This window comes from Schistocerca piceifrons, chromosome 2 (assembly GCF_021461385.2).
Source record: "Schistocerca piceifrons isolate TAMUIC-IGC-003096 chromosome 2, iqSchPice1.1, whole genome shotgun sequence".
Taxonomy (NCBI): Eukaryota; Metazoa; Arthropoda; class Insecta; order Orthoptera; family Acrididae; genus Schistocerca; species Schistocerca piceifrons.
The window spans coordinates 1,030,315,709-1,030,331,897 of record NC_060139.1 but is presented as its reverse complement, the minus strand read 5'-3'; the positions used below and the strand labels follow the sequence as shown (position 1 = coordinate 1,030,331,897).

The following is a 16,189-nucleotide window of genomic DNA, read 5'->3' as shown; positions in this document are numbered from 1 at the left end:
TACAGTTTTTGCCCTCTACAGCTCAATCTAGTACCACGAAAGTCACTCCCTGATGTCTTAACAAATGTGCTATCGTCGTGTCCCTTCTCCTTGTCAGTGTTTTTCTCTCCGATTCTGCGAAGAAACTCCTCGTTCCTTACCTTATCAGTCAACCTCACTTTCAACATTCCTCTGTAGCACCACATCTCAAATTCATCGAATCTCTTCTGTTCGGTTTTCGCACAGTTCATGTTTCTCTACCATACAATGCTGTGCTCCAAACATTCATTCTCAGAAATTTCTTCCTCAAATTAAGGTCTATGTTTAATACCAGTAGACTTCTCTTGGCCAGGAATGCGCTTTTAGCCAGTGCCAGTCTGCTTTTGATGTCCTCCTTGCTCCGTCCGTCATTGGTAGTTTTGCTGCATAGATAGTAGAATTCCTTAACTTCATCAGCTTCGGTGATCATCAAACTTCATGTTAAGTTTCTCGCTGTTCTCATTTCTGCTACTGCTCATTACTTTCATCTATCTTCGATTTACTCTCATGAGATTTTTCATTCCATTCAGTAGATCATGTAATTCTTCTCCACTTTCACTCAGGATAGCAAGAATCATGTCACTGATATCGTTAGAGCTTGAATTTTAATCCCACTCCTGAGCCTTTCTTTTATTTCCATTATTGCTTCTTCCATGTACAGATTGAACAGTAGGGGCGAAAGGCTACATCCCTGTCTTACATCCTTTTTAATCCGATCACTTCGTTCTTGGTCGTCCATACTTATTATTACCTCTTGGTTCTTGTACCTACTGTACATTACCCATCTCTCCCTATAGCCTAAAATCCCTATTTTTCTCAGAGTTTCGAACATCTTGCACCATTTTACATTGTCGAACGCTTTTTCCAGGTCGATAAATCCGATGAACGTGTCTTGATTTTTCTTTAGTCTTGCTCCCACTATCAAATGCAACGTCAGAATTGCCTCTCTGGTGCCTTTATCATTCCTGAAACCAAACTGTTCATCATCTAACACATCCTCAGTTTTCTTTTCCATCCTAGTGTATATTATTCTTGTCAGAAGCTTGGATGCATCAGCTGTTAGGCTGATTGTGCGGCAATTATCGCGCTTGTCAGCTCTTGCAGTCTTCGGAATTGTGTGGATGATATGGTATGTCGCCAGACTAATACATTCTACACACCAACGTGAATAGCCATTTTGTTGCCAGTTCTCCCAGTGATTTTAGAAATTCTGATAGAATGTTATCTACCCCTTCTACCTTATTTGATCTTAAATCCTCCAAAGCTCTTTTAAATTCTGGTTCTAATGCTAGATCCCCTATCTCTTCTAAATCGTCTCCTGTTTCTTCTTCTATCACATCAGACAGATCTTGCCCTCATAGAAGCTTTCAATGTACTCTTTCCACCTATCCGCTCTTTCGTCTACATTTAACAATGGAATTCCCGTTGCACTCTCATTGTTACCTCCTTTGCCTCTGAATTCACCGAAGATTTTTATGCTGAGTCAGTCCTTCCGACAATCGTTACTAACGACAATATGAAGGCGGGATGCCTCTGAGCCTATACGCAGAACGATAATCAAGCACTGAATTCATTAATCTGGACTTATGGTTCGAAACACATATTTTCGAGTGTAAAAGTTGTCCAAATTGATAACAATCAGGCGTGCGTCATTTACAACGACGGATTTAAGGGTGTCCTGCATAATACGAAACTCGTGGGAGTGGTTATCTGCACCACGGCTTGCACTTTCGTCACGAAAAGGTGCGAGTAACACCTCAAGCGTTCGAACCGGCGCTGGTTCCAGACCAGCATCGAGGTTGGAATTGCGCCTGAGAGCTCCGCGGTTTGCAAAATGAGATCTTCGAAGAAGAGGAATGTTTACTGTGTGACTCAGTAATAGTAGATATATGGTAATCCGAAAAAAATTGGGAATTATATACCGTACATAAAAAAACGAAATCAAAATTTTAAATGCGGTTTCCTGAGACATCGTTTTTTAAACTGTTTCCCAGGTTTAAAAACCACTACTCAGTAAAAGAGGATGCTGTTTCGGATTTAAGAAGGTAGACATTTTCCATAAGGCTTGTTATTTATTTGCATTTAAAAGCAACAGAGTTTTTCAGTACCTATGTTTTCAAGTAGCCGCCATTTTGAAATACACTTCAGGAAATTTGATTTCATGCCATAGAGAATTTAATTCTGATAATGTAAATTCGTTTAATTTTGACTGCAGGCCTCTATTTCACCCCCAATCGTGCGAACCGTTTAGTTGCGCAGTTTGCGCAGAAGTAATTTGACCGCCCCTTTGTGCTGCATAGGCTCATTAATCTACTGGCCAAAAACTATTTAAGTGGTGTTTAAGATATGTACTTTTGTTTGTTGGTAAAGATTTATGTAGAAACATAATTTTCTGCTGAAAAAACGTTGAACATGCAAAAAATAAGGCTCCGAGATCGGAGAACTCAAATAAATTTAAACAATTATACAAGGGCTGTACACTAAAGAATGATCATAATTTTCTATGGTCGTAATTTCTAGCTATAGAATTAAATTTTGTGGCATTCTATTAGCTTAATGTGCAACAAAAACGCCGTACTTGTTTCGTTGAAGCATTCCTGTTTCCCGCCTCTGAATGGTGTGCAATTTGATTAAAAATAACAAACTATATCGAACTGATGTTCCCTGGTCATAATAAATAAATATCATTGGAATTTATACTGTTACTTTTGGCCAAATTATAGCACCATTTTACTGTTCTCCTACGGACAATGTTGTCTAAATTTATGAAACTGAGACATGTTAACTATGGCCTACCGCAACAGTAGAGGTAATGCGTGACGAACAATATACGGCGTTGAAATTCTGCTGCAGCTTAACAAATCTTCGGCTGAGATCTGCGCAAGGTTACGGTAGGACTATGGAGTTCCCTACAGCACAGCTCGAAGATGGTTTAAATTGCTGTTAAGAAGGGAGACAATCGATTTCAACCGGCGTCCAATTACTGGTCTCGCGGAGGAAAACATCGACACCGCTGCTGTCATTGTGAGAGAGGATTGATGAATCACCTTACAAACACCGTATGAAATATTCAATTAACACATCACAAAATTTCGGGTCAGCTTTCAATATCGTACTCTTTGACATTTTAAATACGTAGTGTAACGACTGAATCACCCTTTCGAATGAACTGCAGTGTCATAGCTAGCCTTTCTCGAACTGCTACTGCCTCTTTCAATTCCGCATCCAATATTTTTCCATTTTCCGATCCATCAATGACACAAGGAATCCGAAATATTCTGCAGTGATGCAGACGAATTTACTGGTGGTATCTTCAATGGTTTCTCATATGGGCATCGCCGACGGAGTAATTCCCTACTTCACCAGTGACGTCCTCATTTTGTTTCCATTTTCTTCATCAAGTACACTCAAGAGCCAAAGAAACTGATACAGCTGCCTCATATCGTGTAGGGCCCCCGCGAGCACGCAAAAGTGCCGTAACGCGACTTGGCATGGACTCGACTACTATCTGAAGTAGTGCTGGAGGGAACTGACACTATGAACCCTGCTGGGCTGTCCGTAAATCAGTCACAATACGAAGGGGTGGAAAACGCTTGTGAACAACACATTGCAAGGCATCCCATTAATATTCATGTTTGGGGAGTTTGGTTGTCAGCGGAAGTTTTTTAACTCAGAAGAGTGTTCCTGGGGCCACTCTGAAACAATTCTGGACTTGTTGGGTGTCGCATTGTCCTGCTGGAATTGCCCAAATCCGTCGGAATGCACAATGTACATGAATGGATGCAGGTGATCAGACAGGATGCTTACGTAGGTGCCACCCATCAGAGTCGTACGTAGACTCCCACTGTACACCTCCCACACCATTACAGAGCCTCCACCAGCTTGAATGATCTGCTACTGACATCTAGGGTGCATGGATTCATGAGGTTGTCTGCATACCCATACCCGTACATGTCCATCTGCTCGATACAGTTTGAAATGTGACTCGTCCGGCCCAGGCGAGGCATAAAGCTTTCTGTCATGCACTGATCGAGGATACACGAGTGGGCCTTCGGCTCCGAAAGCACATATCGATGATGTTTCGTTGAATGGTTTTGCACTCTGACACTTGTTAATGGTCCAGTATGGAAATCTGCAGCAATTTGCGGAAGGGCTACAGTTCTGTCACGCTGAACGATTCTCTTCACTCGTCGTTGGTCCCGTTCTTGCAGGATCTTTTTCCGGTCGCAGCGATGACGGGGATTTGATGTTTTACTGGATTCCTGATATTCACGATACTCTAATGACATGATCGTACGAGAAAATCCCCACTTCATTGCTACCTCGGAGATGCTGTGTCGCATCGCTTGAGCGCCGGTTATAGCACCACGTTCAAACTCACTTAAATCTTGATAACCTGTCATTGTAGCAACAGTAACCGATCTAACAACTGCTCTAGACAGCTGTTGTCTTATAGAAGCGTTGCCGACCGCAGCGCCGTATTCTGCCGGCTCACGTAACTCTGTATTTGAATACGCATGCCTTTAACAGTTTCTTTGGTGCTTCATTGTATGTGTACAGTATCATCGTGAATATGAACGCGGATGCAATATCCGGAGGTACGACAGTGTACGCCGAGTTGGCTATCAGGCCCTATCTGACGGCTCATCCTTTGCCTACTTCTTCCAGGACAGGTTTCGCTCCGTGTCAACGAAGGGACGAGACGGGCGTCTCACCCAATATCCTCCACTTCGCTATGCAAGTGCCGTAATCTCACTTCTGAACAAGGCATGGTCAGTTAGTGGTAGTACAAAACTTGTCGCGTTATCTCCGCGCTGTAAAAAGAGTCACGGAAATCGTACTAGTCAAATATCTTAAGTAAAGATAAGAAAGTTCACAATCTCATACAGAGCAAAACATTAAAGAATAGGCTTGACTAAGAGTGAGAGAACTGCTTTCATTATTTTCATCTTTCATGAAGACAGTACGGTGTTTGTGCCTCACAACAGGAGCTGGAACTCAAAGACGCGCCAGGGAAGCTGCACGCGATCGCCGGGGATGTGAGCGACGAAGCCAGCATCCTGGCTGCCTTCAAGTGGGTCAAGGACAACCTGGGTGGTGTCGATGTCCTTATCAACAACGCTGGTGTCTTCCCGCCGAATAGTGTTACAGGTATGATCAATGCTTTGCATTTTCTTCTGTCGTTCGTTTAAGCTGATCTCAAAATACCAAACGTTTAAAGCTAATGCTTTACTCAACATCTGTATATAACATTGTGCAAGCCACCTTAAGGTGCATGGCGGAGGATACCTTGAACCACTGCTACTAATTTGCTTTCCTGTTCCATTCACAAATGAACCCAGGGCTAGTCGTTTGCTTTCTTGCTCCATTCACAAATGGATTTCTCTTATCTTTTCTTCGAGGACCCTTCGCGAAATGTACACTGAGGTGGCAGAAGTCATGTGACAGCGATAGGCATACAAACAGATGACGGCAGAACCGCGTACACAGGGTATAAAAGGGCAGTGCACTGCCCGAGCTATCATCTGTACTCATGTCATTCATGTGAAAAGGTTTCCGACGTTATTATGGCAGCACGATGGGAATTAACAGGCTTTGAACGCGGAATGGTAGCTGCAGCTAGACTCACGGGGCATTCCGTTTCGGAGATCGTTAGGGAATTCAGTATTACGACATCCACAGTGTCTGGAGTGAACCGAGAATATCACACTTAAGGCATTACCTCTGGGCACGGACAACAGTGGCGACGACCTCCAGAAGCGTTTACGTAGAGTTGTCAGTGCTAACAGACAAGCAACACTGAGTAAAATAACAACAGAAAGCAATTTGGGGCGTACGACGAACTAATGGTTTTGGTCAGTGCGGCGTAATTTAGCATTATGGGCTATAGCAGAAGACGACCGACGCGAGTGCCTTTGCTAACAGCAACGCCTGTCCTGGACTCTTGACCATATCGGTTGGCCCCTTGTAGCCTCTCCACACAATTGAAAGAATAATAATGGAGAATGGAGCCAAGCGTAACCTCCCAAAAATATTGATAAATGAAAATTGACCATAAACCCACAACAATATTAATTAAATAATGAACCATGAACTGAATGTAACATCTGAACAGAAATAATTAAACCTGATAAATTTTATAAAGACAGCAGCGCTGACCTTCGGCCCTATAGTCTGAATAACAAAAGCAAAAATTCTTACCTCAATAAAAACTGCATCTATATCTGCTCTTATTTATCGACACAGCTTCGTGCAATGCTGGCGTATATTTAATTTTGATTCTTGGAGGAAATCCATAGGAAATATTCTTTAAATTGGAATGAATTTTTTTCTTTAAAAGAGTTACTTTATAAAAAAAATTATTATTGGGGCATTTTTTGAACAAATTAATTACAATTAACATACATTATTAGATTTGCGCAATGCTGCGTCTTTACCTTCTACAACAATACACATCGTCCCGAATCGTGACCAGAGTCGCGAGAAGAGCACACCGCCGACGCATGCCGACTTCTGCTCGGTACAACTGTCCACTCGCTACTACTGTCGACCGACTACTACTACAGACAGAGTACAACTGAACACTCGCGCGATCAAGCGCAGACTAGCAACGATAAATAACTCTCTGGTCAGAGATTCTGTCATGCCTCGCCATCGCTGGTAATGAATACATACGTGTTTCATAACCCTCCACTAGGGGGGGGGGGGGGGGACAAAAATTTGGCAGCGATGGTGAGTCATTTGGACTTGCCATGAGCAACAAATTTTTGTTAACTAACTAACTTTACAATCACAGAATATAAGGACATATAGGTGTAGAACATGAAGTAAATATAGTGCACATGCACCGAGTACTGAACATATCAGGTAATGACAAAATATATATACAATGAGTACAAAACAAATTAACAAATGACATAAGTGCACATGCACTGTAGTTCAGAACATATTAGCAAATCAAAAAATGTATAGATCATGAATACGAATCATGTTAGCAAAAATGATTTTCACTGTGTTGCAAGAATTAGGATAGGAAAGGGAAGGATTGCATCATGCTTGTAGCACTTTAGGTTGCACGCAGCTGCACTGAAAGTCCATATCTTTCTACAGAAGCACAACACCAAGTGAGACAATCTGAAGTTCTTTTTCCAGAAGTATTAATCAGCGTAGCCAATACACTGAAATGTCGTAGTAATATCCATGCTATCTTTTTGGTAGTACATTAGGTACACCAAACAGTGGGACCATAATAGCATCTCCATCATTCACGGTGGTGGACAGCATGTCGTGTCAACACCACGTTCTTGTAAGGTACACCAACGTAGAATTAGTGCAAAAACCAAATATAGTGCTCCATGATCATGAGGATATACAGGACAAACGGATATTGCAGTAATTCCAGGTAATTAGATCAGAAGGTGAAGGACATTAAGTCACATACTAGTCTTCATTGAGAATTACACTAATAGTTGGTGGCACTCATTGCCAGTTATTGAACACTTCTGTACCATGTATGTAGTATTACAGAATAATGTTTATGTGTTGTTTTACAGAGAACATTGGCACTCATTGCCTAATTACAAACCATCAGAAGTCATCATTAAAAACAAGAGCTAATAAATCACATAGCATTACAGAATAATGTTCATGAGTAGTTTTACAGAGAACATTGGCACTCATTGCCTAATTATAAACCATCAGAAGTCATCATTAAAAACAGGAGCTAATAAATCACATAGTATTACAGAATAATGTGTATAAATCGTTTTACAGAGAACATTGGCACTCATTGCCTAATTGTAAACCATCAGAAGTCATCATTAAAAACAGGAGCTAATAAATGACATAGTATTACAGAATAATGTTCTTGAGTCGTTTTACAGAGAACATTGGCACTCATTGCCTAATTATAAACCATCAGAAGTCATCATTGAAAACAGGAGGCAATGAATGACATAGTATTACAGAATAATGTTCATGAATTGTTTTACAGAGAACATTGGCACTCATTGCCTAATTACAAAGCATTATATATATATATATATATATATATATATATATATATATATATATATATATATATATATTAAGCAACGCATTGCGTTGGGTAATTACTGAAGAATGAAAATATTTACTTTTGAGTTGTTGCTGCAAAGGAAGATGTGTAGATGTGTAACGTCATTCGTCATGAGTCAGCTGTAGCAAGATTATGAAACAAGTAGAGTATATGTAATCACATTCATAAATGACATAGGTTTGATCACCAACTGCTTATAGCACATTAATTTCATGAATAATTTCTCCTGCAAAATACAAAAATGGATTATTAAACTGAAAGAAGAAACGCATTTTATGCTGAAAAGTAGTGAATTTCGAATTAACAGGTAGTGAAATGTGTATAAAAAAAATGTGTTCCCTAGCTGTTCTTTCCAAAACCTTCAGTCATCATACTATGCAATATAACACATACTGTCAAAACGAACTGCAACAAATACTTAAATAACTACATAGCATCTCTTAACTAACAGCAAATATATAAACTTCATCATTATTTTCATCTGCAAAGAAAAACTTCATTATCCATATCACCATAACTCCATTAGTATCATCACCTGTAAAGAAAAACTTCATTATCCATAGTAGCATACTCTTCATCATTATTCATCACCATTCATTATCATCTGCAAAAGAGTCACTTCATTACTCATTACACAACTATTCCTTATTTCTAGCATATTTCATCACTAAAACTAAGATGTGTAGTGCTGTCTGACAGCTTTCATCAATCGCCTTGTATTCTGAAAGAAAAAAAATTAGTTAAGACTGCTATTCGACGATGTGTATAGTATATTTTTGTTAATGCTTGGCCGGCCGGTGTGGCCGTGCGGTTAAAGGCGCTTCAGTCTGGAACCGCGTGACCGCTACGGTCGCAGGTTCGAATCCTGCCTCGGGCATGGATGTGTGTGATGTCCTTAGGTTAGTTAGGTTTAATTAGTTCTAAGTTCTAGGCGACTGATGACCTCAGCAGTTGAGTCGCATAGTGCTCAGAGCCATTTGAACCATTTTTTGTTAATGCTTGTTAATCCTGATCCATTTACTCTTCATCACGAAGTATTGTATCCTCTTTCGTTCATTCCGAAGGTGAAATTCCCATTTCTGTTTAATTTATTTCTTTTATACGTTATTTCTTTCTGAACATGATGAAGAAAGATTAATGCCTTGCATTTAATTCATATACCCATTAGATAAAAACTGGTTTATAGTAGCATAATTGAGCATACAGCATAGCACGACCGAAAACGTAATATGTCAAAAATATAGATAGTGTTCAAGGCAAAAATGCACCCAGTGTATCACAATGTAGCAGCAAAAAAAGAAGTAAAGTAGTCACGATGTTGAGATATCATAAGGCAAAAATGTCAAAGTCAACTGGTGTTTGCTATATCTTCTATTTCATAGTGCATACAAACAAAACAGGAAAAACAATCGTACACACATAAAAATGGAAAATATGCACGGTCTGATGTGTAACGTCAAAAAAAAGCGACCTGCTAACCTTCCCTTGCGGGCACTTGCCAAGAAAAATACGACAATCACCAGTAAGTAGTCAAATATAATTGCATAAATGGTCATAAAATGTGTAGGTTCATCTGGAAAAATATGCACGGTCTGATGTGTATCGACAAGAAGAGCGACCTGCTAACCTTACCTTGCCGAGCACTTGCCAAGAAAAATCGACAATCATCAGTAAGTAGTCACATAAATATAATTACATGAATGGTCATAAAAGTTAGCAAATGGCATTACAGCATGTTAAATCATAAAGTATCTTCATTCAATAAAAGGTTTGATATTCGATATGTGGTGGTTTCCTTTGGTTTTTCTGGTTCTCATAGTTTCGACGTGTACTACATTGGGGTGAGGAATGCTGCGAATCCGATATGGACCTGCGTATAGAAGCTCAAATTTACTGCATTTACTCTTTCCTTTGTTGGATAAATAGTGTGTACGTACTAATATCTTCTGTCTAATGTGAAATTCACGGCGTGTACAAACCTGTTTTTGCTGTCTTCTCCGGCGCTCTGCGGCACGTTTGATGTTGTTCAGCGCAATGTCAATTATTTCATGGTGTCGTAGTCGACGAGATGTAGGAAAGTTTACTAATTCTTTAATTTTGTTAGGTGGTTCAACATTTTTCAGTATAACAGACGGAGATAGCACGGTGGATTCATTTGGTATGGAATTAATTACATCTTGGAATGAGAGTATGTGTGTGTCCCAATCAATATGTTTTTTATGGCAGTATATTCTACACAGTTTACCAATTTCTTTCATTAATCGTTCACAAGGGTTCGAAGAAGCATGGTACCTGGATATATAGATCGGAGAAATGTTAATAGCTCGTAACATACGTGTCCATATAACAGATCGAAACTGTGGTCCATTGTCGGAAATTACTTTCAACACATGCCCTACATGAAATAGAAAATGTTTTACAAATGCTTTCGAAACAGTTTTAGCAGTAGCTTTGCGTAACGGAGTGAAGGTAACAAATTTTGAAGTGAGTTCAACAGCGACAATGATGTAGCAAAAACCTCTATTAGTTCTGGGAATCGGACCAAAAATGTCTACAGCGGACATATGTCTCAATTTATCAGGTACAATGGGATGTAATGGAGGAATATGTGAAGTCGTATCTGATTTAGCTTTTTGGAAGATTTTACATGACGCTAAAACTCGTCGAATACGTTTCTCCATGTTCGTAAAATAACGGTTCTGTCTCAGTATAAGAAAACATTTTCTGGCTCCGTAATGTGCGTAACTTAAATGAGTATACCAGATTAATTTGTTAACAAGTTCGTCAGGAATGCATAATAACCAATTGTTGCTGTCAGGATGAGAGCGGCGAAACAGAACGTCATTGCGTACAGTGTAATGGTTTCTAATGGTAACATTATTCCTATCTTGCCAGAGGTGTTTAATCTCTTTCCACACGTTGTCTTTACTTTGCTCTTGTGCTATGTCTTGTAATGACGACGAAATGAAATTTTCAAATGCAACTTGTTGAATGCACATGACGCTGAAATTTGCTTTGCGGAAGCTGGTTGCGATGTCTTGCTGATTGTTGCTAAGAGAACGAGATAGTGCGTCTGCTACAACATTTTGTGTGCCGGGAATGTGAACAATTGTAAAATTAAATTCCTGCAAATAAAGTTTCCATCTGCTTAATCTGTCGTGAGTAAATTTAGCCGAAAGTAAAAATTGTATCGCTCTGTGATCTGTGTAAACGGTGGTATGTCTTCCATAAATAAAATGCCGAAATCTGGTAAAAGCCCAAACAACACATAATGTTTCAAGTTCAGTAACAGAATAATTGCGTTCAGTGGGTGACAAAATGCGACTTGCAAATGCGATGTTTTTAATTACTGTAGAACCATCTTCTTCAATTTCCTGAAAAATATGTACGCCTAAAACGGTGTTAGAACTGTCGGTGGCAATGGAAAAATTTCTGGTAAGATCTGGGTGCGATAAAAGTGACGCATTCAACAAAGCATGTTTGAAATAACATTGTCGTGAACAAGATTCTGCGTGTCAAAAGTGTTGCTTGCGTTACTGGAATATGCAACCTGTACTGTATTTAATCAAATTCTATCTGACGTGTTATTATTTTCGGGAGGATCCCGTGGCACTTCCACTATTTGTACTGTTCTGTTATTTCTTCCTGACGTATTACGTTCTGGATGATACCTATTGTCTGGTTCATTCATGATTATTTGTTGTGGCGGATGTTCTTGCTGCTGATAAGACCGACTGTTATTAAATATACGCTGAAAATTGTGCTCATTATTTTTACTTCTGTCGTGATAGTCATTTCTATACGGCGCATTGCGATAGGAATTGAAATAGTGTGTTTTCTGTACGTAGTTATTTCCTTGTTGCTTTGCGTTACTATTCGTTGGAGCTGAGACTACACGTGCACGCGGCGCAACATTAGAGCTTGGTTGACCTTGTACATTACATTGTTGGTTAGGTATGCTAACCGGTTGGTTTTGTTGCTGTTGTGGTGAAAAACCTGTATTGTTACCAAAATGCGTTCGCTATTGCTGATGATTAAAATTTTTTTTGTTATTAAAGTTCTTGTGATTATCATTTCTGGAGCGTCTAATGAAAAATTGTCACTTTCGGTAAAACTTGTCTTATCAGGTTTTCTTTACACGTTTCTTAATCCTAGGTAGAGCAATAGTTAAAGAGTTGTTTTGATAGATATAAAGGATAGTAGAAGAGAAGGCAGCAGTGCAGAAAACTAAAGATGAAACAGCACTACTACGGCTCGGGGCCCTGTGCACGCTACGGCACATACTCATTAAAGCGTAATGAATCCCCTGAGGTCTATTACGCGCTGCACATAAACTTTAGCTTTTGTGTTGCAGGCAATGTAGTGGAAATTCGAAAGCAAATTGCTGTATCCATGCTAATTCAAGTTTCTGCATTACAGGCAATGCTATTGAAAATACAAAAATAAATTGTTGAATACAGTTCAAAGCATGTATCTGTGCTCTATCATTATCAAATACCTTAGATTTTATTACAGATACAAATTGCTTATAATCAACGTTCTTGTCACTGAATGTGTGAACAGGTTCACGATTACATAAGAATCTGTTTGTCTGTGTCTTTTCGGATTTTAAGTCGCGTAGCTTTTCGGATTTTAAGTCGCGTAGTCTCTGTAAATTGCTTAAGTTACACTGGCTGTACGAGTGTGAGAAATGTTCGGAATGGCGCGTATGCTGTGCCGTGTTATTAACTGAAATATTTTTTATCTCTGTTACCTCTTGCTGTAAACTTGACAATTTTCTACGTAATGTATTATTAGACGAATCCATCTCATTGATTGTTTGCTGTAGAATTTGGAATTCAGGTGCTTGGTTAAACGAAATCGGTGAAGTATCGTCCGATTTGCTGTCATTATTACTTTCGATAACATCAATACGACTGGCCAATTCATCACATTTTTCAGTCAGTATTTTTACCTGATCATCGTTTTTAGTGTCAGAAGCATTAATTTGTTTTTGTATTTTACGTGTGGTTTCGTTCAATTTTTTAACGTCAGCTTTAATGACATCAGAATCCTGTGTTAGTTCTAATTGTTCGAGTCTGTCGGTCACTGTTTGAAAATCTACTGTGTATGTATCTGTTTTTGATTTAAGATCGGAAATTTCATCACGCAATTCGGTGTTCAACTGTTCGATGGTATTAATTTTGTCCGATACTGTAGCAATATTGTTGTCTACGTATGTTTTTGCTTTCGCAAACAATTTACGTTTATCTTCCTGTCTTTGTGCGGTAATTGTTTCCATGACTTGTCGTTTTACTTTATTTTGTTCCTGTATGACTTTACGGAAACGCGTTGCACTGTTTTGTAGGTGCTGATTAAAACGTTCGTCAATTTGACTGTTCTGTTGGTGGAATTTCGCGTCTATTTTTGTATCCAGTGTGCGCGAAAGTTCTGCTGTCATCAATTTAAATTCGTCTCGTAACTGTGTTGCTTTTCCAGAGCATTTTTTACCGACTGCACTAATTCCGCCTCTAAGTGCTTCTGTTGTAGTTGTTTGCATATCCCTTAATTCTTGAGCAACAGATCTAATTTCTTCACTACTTTTCCTAGCACAAGCCTCAATTTCCTCACGTAATTGTACTTTAGTATCATGACATTGTGCGACAACGGCTGAAATCTGTTCACTAAGTTGTTTGAAGTTTTCACTATTTTGTTTGTGATTGTTGTCTTGTTCTTTCTTCTGTTGTTGTAAAAATGCCATAACTTGATTCCAGCCAAAATTATCGGCTCTATTCTCCGTGCTGTGTGATGGCGTACCTGCAATCGTCACGTTTTGTGTGACCATTTGGTCATTCTGCGATTCACCAAAAGGTTTGCCAATCGAATATGCACTGCCAGTCACTACACCGGAATCAAATAAATTTGTCGCACTCTGATTACATTGCTCACTTTAATTAGAAAAATCTGACCGTTCGTCACGTAAATTCTGCAAACCGGGTGTGTTAAGCTGGGCAGCGCTCATTGCAACAGAAGGCCCCTCGTCATCAATTGTCGTCAAATTAACAGAGGACACAATTGAATTCGTTTGTTCATCATCAAGATAACAATCATTATTAGTGGTCGGTACGCACTGATTGTCCGTAAATGGAGGATTGTCATCATTACACTGCGTGTCGCAAGTACTATCGGTCAAGTTGTTTAAGTCGGCTATTTCACTCATTATACTTCGCGATGTACTGTTAACAGTCTTTCGCGGCATTTTTACACAAATCACAATTATTCACAAATGGAACAAAGACAATGCAAAATCCAACAAACACTATTATAACTAAGAGCAACAATTGCCGATGATCTGTGGAAGAAAGATTGACAAATTAAAAAATGCGTTGCGCCAATGCTAATTACATTACGTAAATAAGAGCAGATATACGACTACTTCTCAGAAGGTTCACAAAGAAATACGATCCTGGTCCGGATGTCGCCAAGTGTAACCTCCCCACACAAAAAATGTTAAATTAAAAATGGAAATGGAGCCAAGCGTAACCTCCCAACAAAATTGATAAATGAAAATTGACCATAAACCCACAACAATATTAATTAAATAATGAACCATGAACTGAATGTAACATCTGAACAGAAATAATTAAACCTGATAAATTTTATAAAGACAGCAGCGCTGACCTTCGGCCCTATATTGTGAATAACAAATGCAAAAATTCTTACCTCAATAAAAACTGCATCTATATCTGCTCTTATTTATCGACACAGCTTCGTGCAATGCTGGCGTATATTTAATTTTGATTCTTGGAGGAAATCCATAGGAAATATTCTTTAAATTGGAATGAATGTTTTTCTTTAAAAGAGTTACTTTATTAAAAAAATTATTATTCGGGTATTTTTTGAACAAATTAATTACAATTAACATACATTATTAGATTTGCGAAATGCTGCGTCTTTACCTTCTACAACAATACACATCGTCCCGAATCGTGACCAGAGTCGCGAGAAGAGCACACCGCCGACGCATGCCGACTTCTGCTCGGTACAACTGTCCACTCGCTACTACTGTCGACTGACTACTACTACAGACAGAGTACAACTGAACACTCGCGCGGTCAAGCGCAGACTAGCAACGATAAATAACTCTCTGGTCAGAGATTCTGGCATGCCTCGCCATCGCTGGTAATGAATACATACGTGTATCACCCTAGAGAGCTGGAAAGGCGTGGCTTGGTCAGAGCTGATGGCAGGGTTCGGGTGTGGCACGGACACCACAAAGCCATGGACCCAAGTTGTCAACAAGCCACAGTGCAAGCTGGTGGTGCCTCCATAATGGTGACGGCTGTGTTTACATGGAATGGACTGGGTCCTCTAATCCAACTGAACCGATCATTGACTCGAAATGGTTATGTTCGGTACTTGATTCCATTTGGAGCTGTTCATGGACTTCATTCTCCAAAATATGTCACGAGACCACAACTGTTTGCGACTGGTTTGAAGAACATTCTGTACATACGAGCGAATGATTTGGCAACCCACACCACACGACGTGAATTCCATCAAAAATTTATGTAACATAATCGAGAGATCACTTCGTACACAAAATTCTGCACTGGCAACAATTGCGCAATTATGGAAGGCTATAGAGACGGCATGGCTCAATATTTCTGCAGGGGACTTCGAAGGATTTGTTGAGTCCATGCCCCATCGAGTTGCTGCACTGCGCCGGAAAAAAGGATGTATCCCATGATCTCTGGGTACGTTTTTGGCCGTAGTATCGTTGTGCAGTGTATGGTAAATGCTAGTTATGTCCACTTTCCCAGTAGTGCCGGGTCAGGTTTAGGCCCAAGCGATACAACCGACCACTTTGGGCGCCAAGCTGGCAGGGGTGCCATAGGTGCCCAAGTGCAAAATTTGTATACAAGGGTTTTCAAAATTAGCAGTGAAAGCTGACGCGGTTCAAAGCATACGATAATACACACATAAAAATGTTTTGCATCACCTCGGTTTCGAGGGTTCCAGAACCTGTTCAGAAAATTGGATTAGAGACAACATAAACATCATTTTCACCTTTTTATTGCTCATGAAAACCACACATCGCATGTTGCACCAGCA

The 16,189-nt window shown here is 39.6% G+C and overlaps 1 protein-coding gene across 1 annotated transcript in view; it reads left to right on the top strand.

The window, feature by feature from the left end:
* The window catches only part of LOC124776571 (dehydrogenase/reductase SDR family member 11-like), a 109,757-nt gene that overhangs the window by 22,671 nt on the left and 70,897 nt on the right, over positions 1–16,189 (top strand). Inside the window, exon 2 of the mRNA XM_047251617.1 lies at positions 5,007–5,169. Coding sequence (XP_047107573.1) covers positions 5,007–5,169 — 163 coding nt within the window. The remainder of the gene's footprint in view (positions 1–5,006; positions 5,170–16,189) is intronic.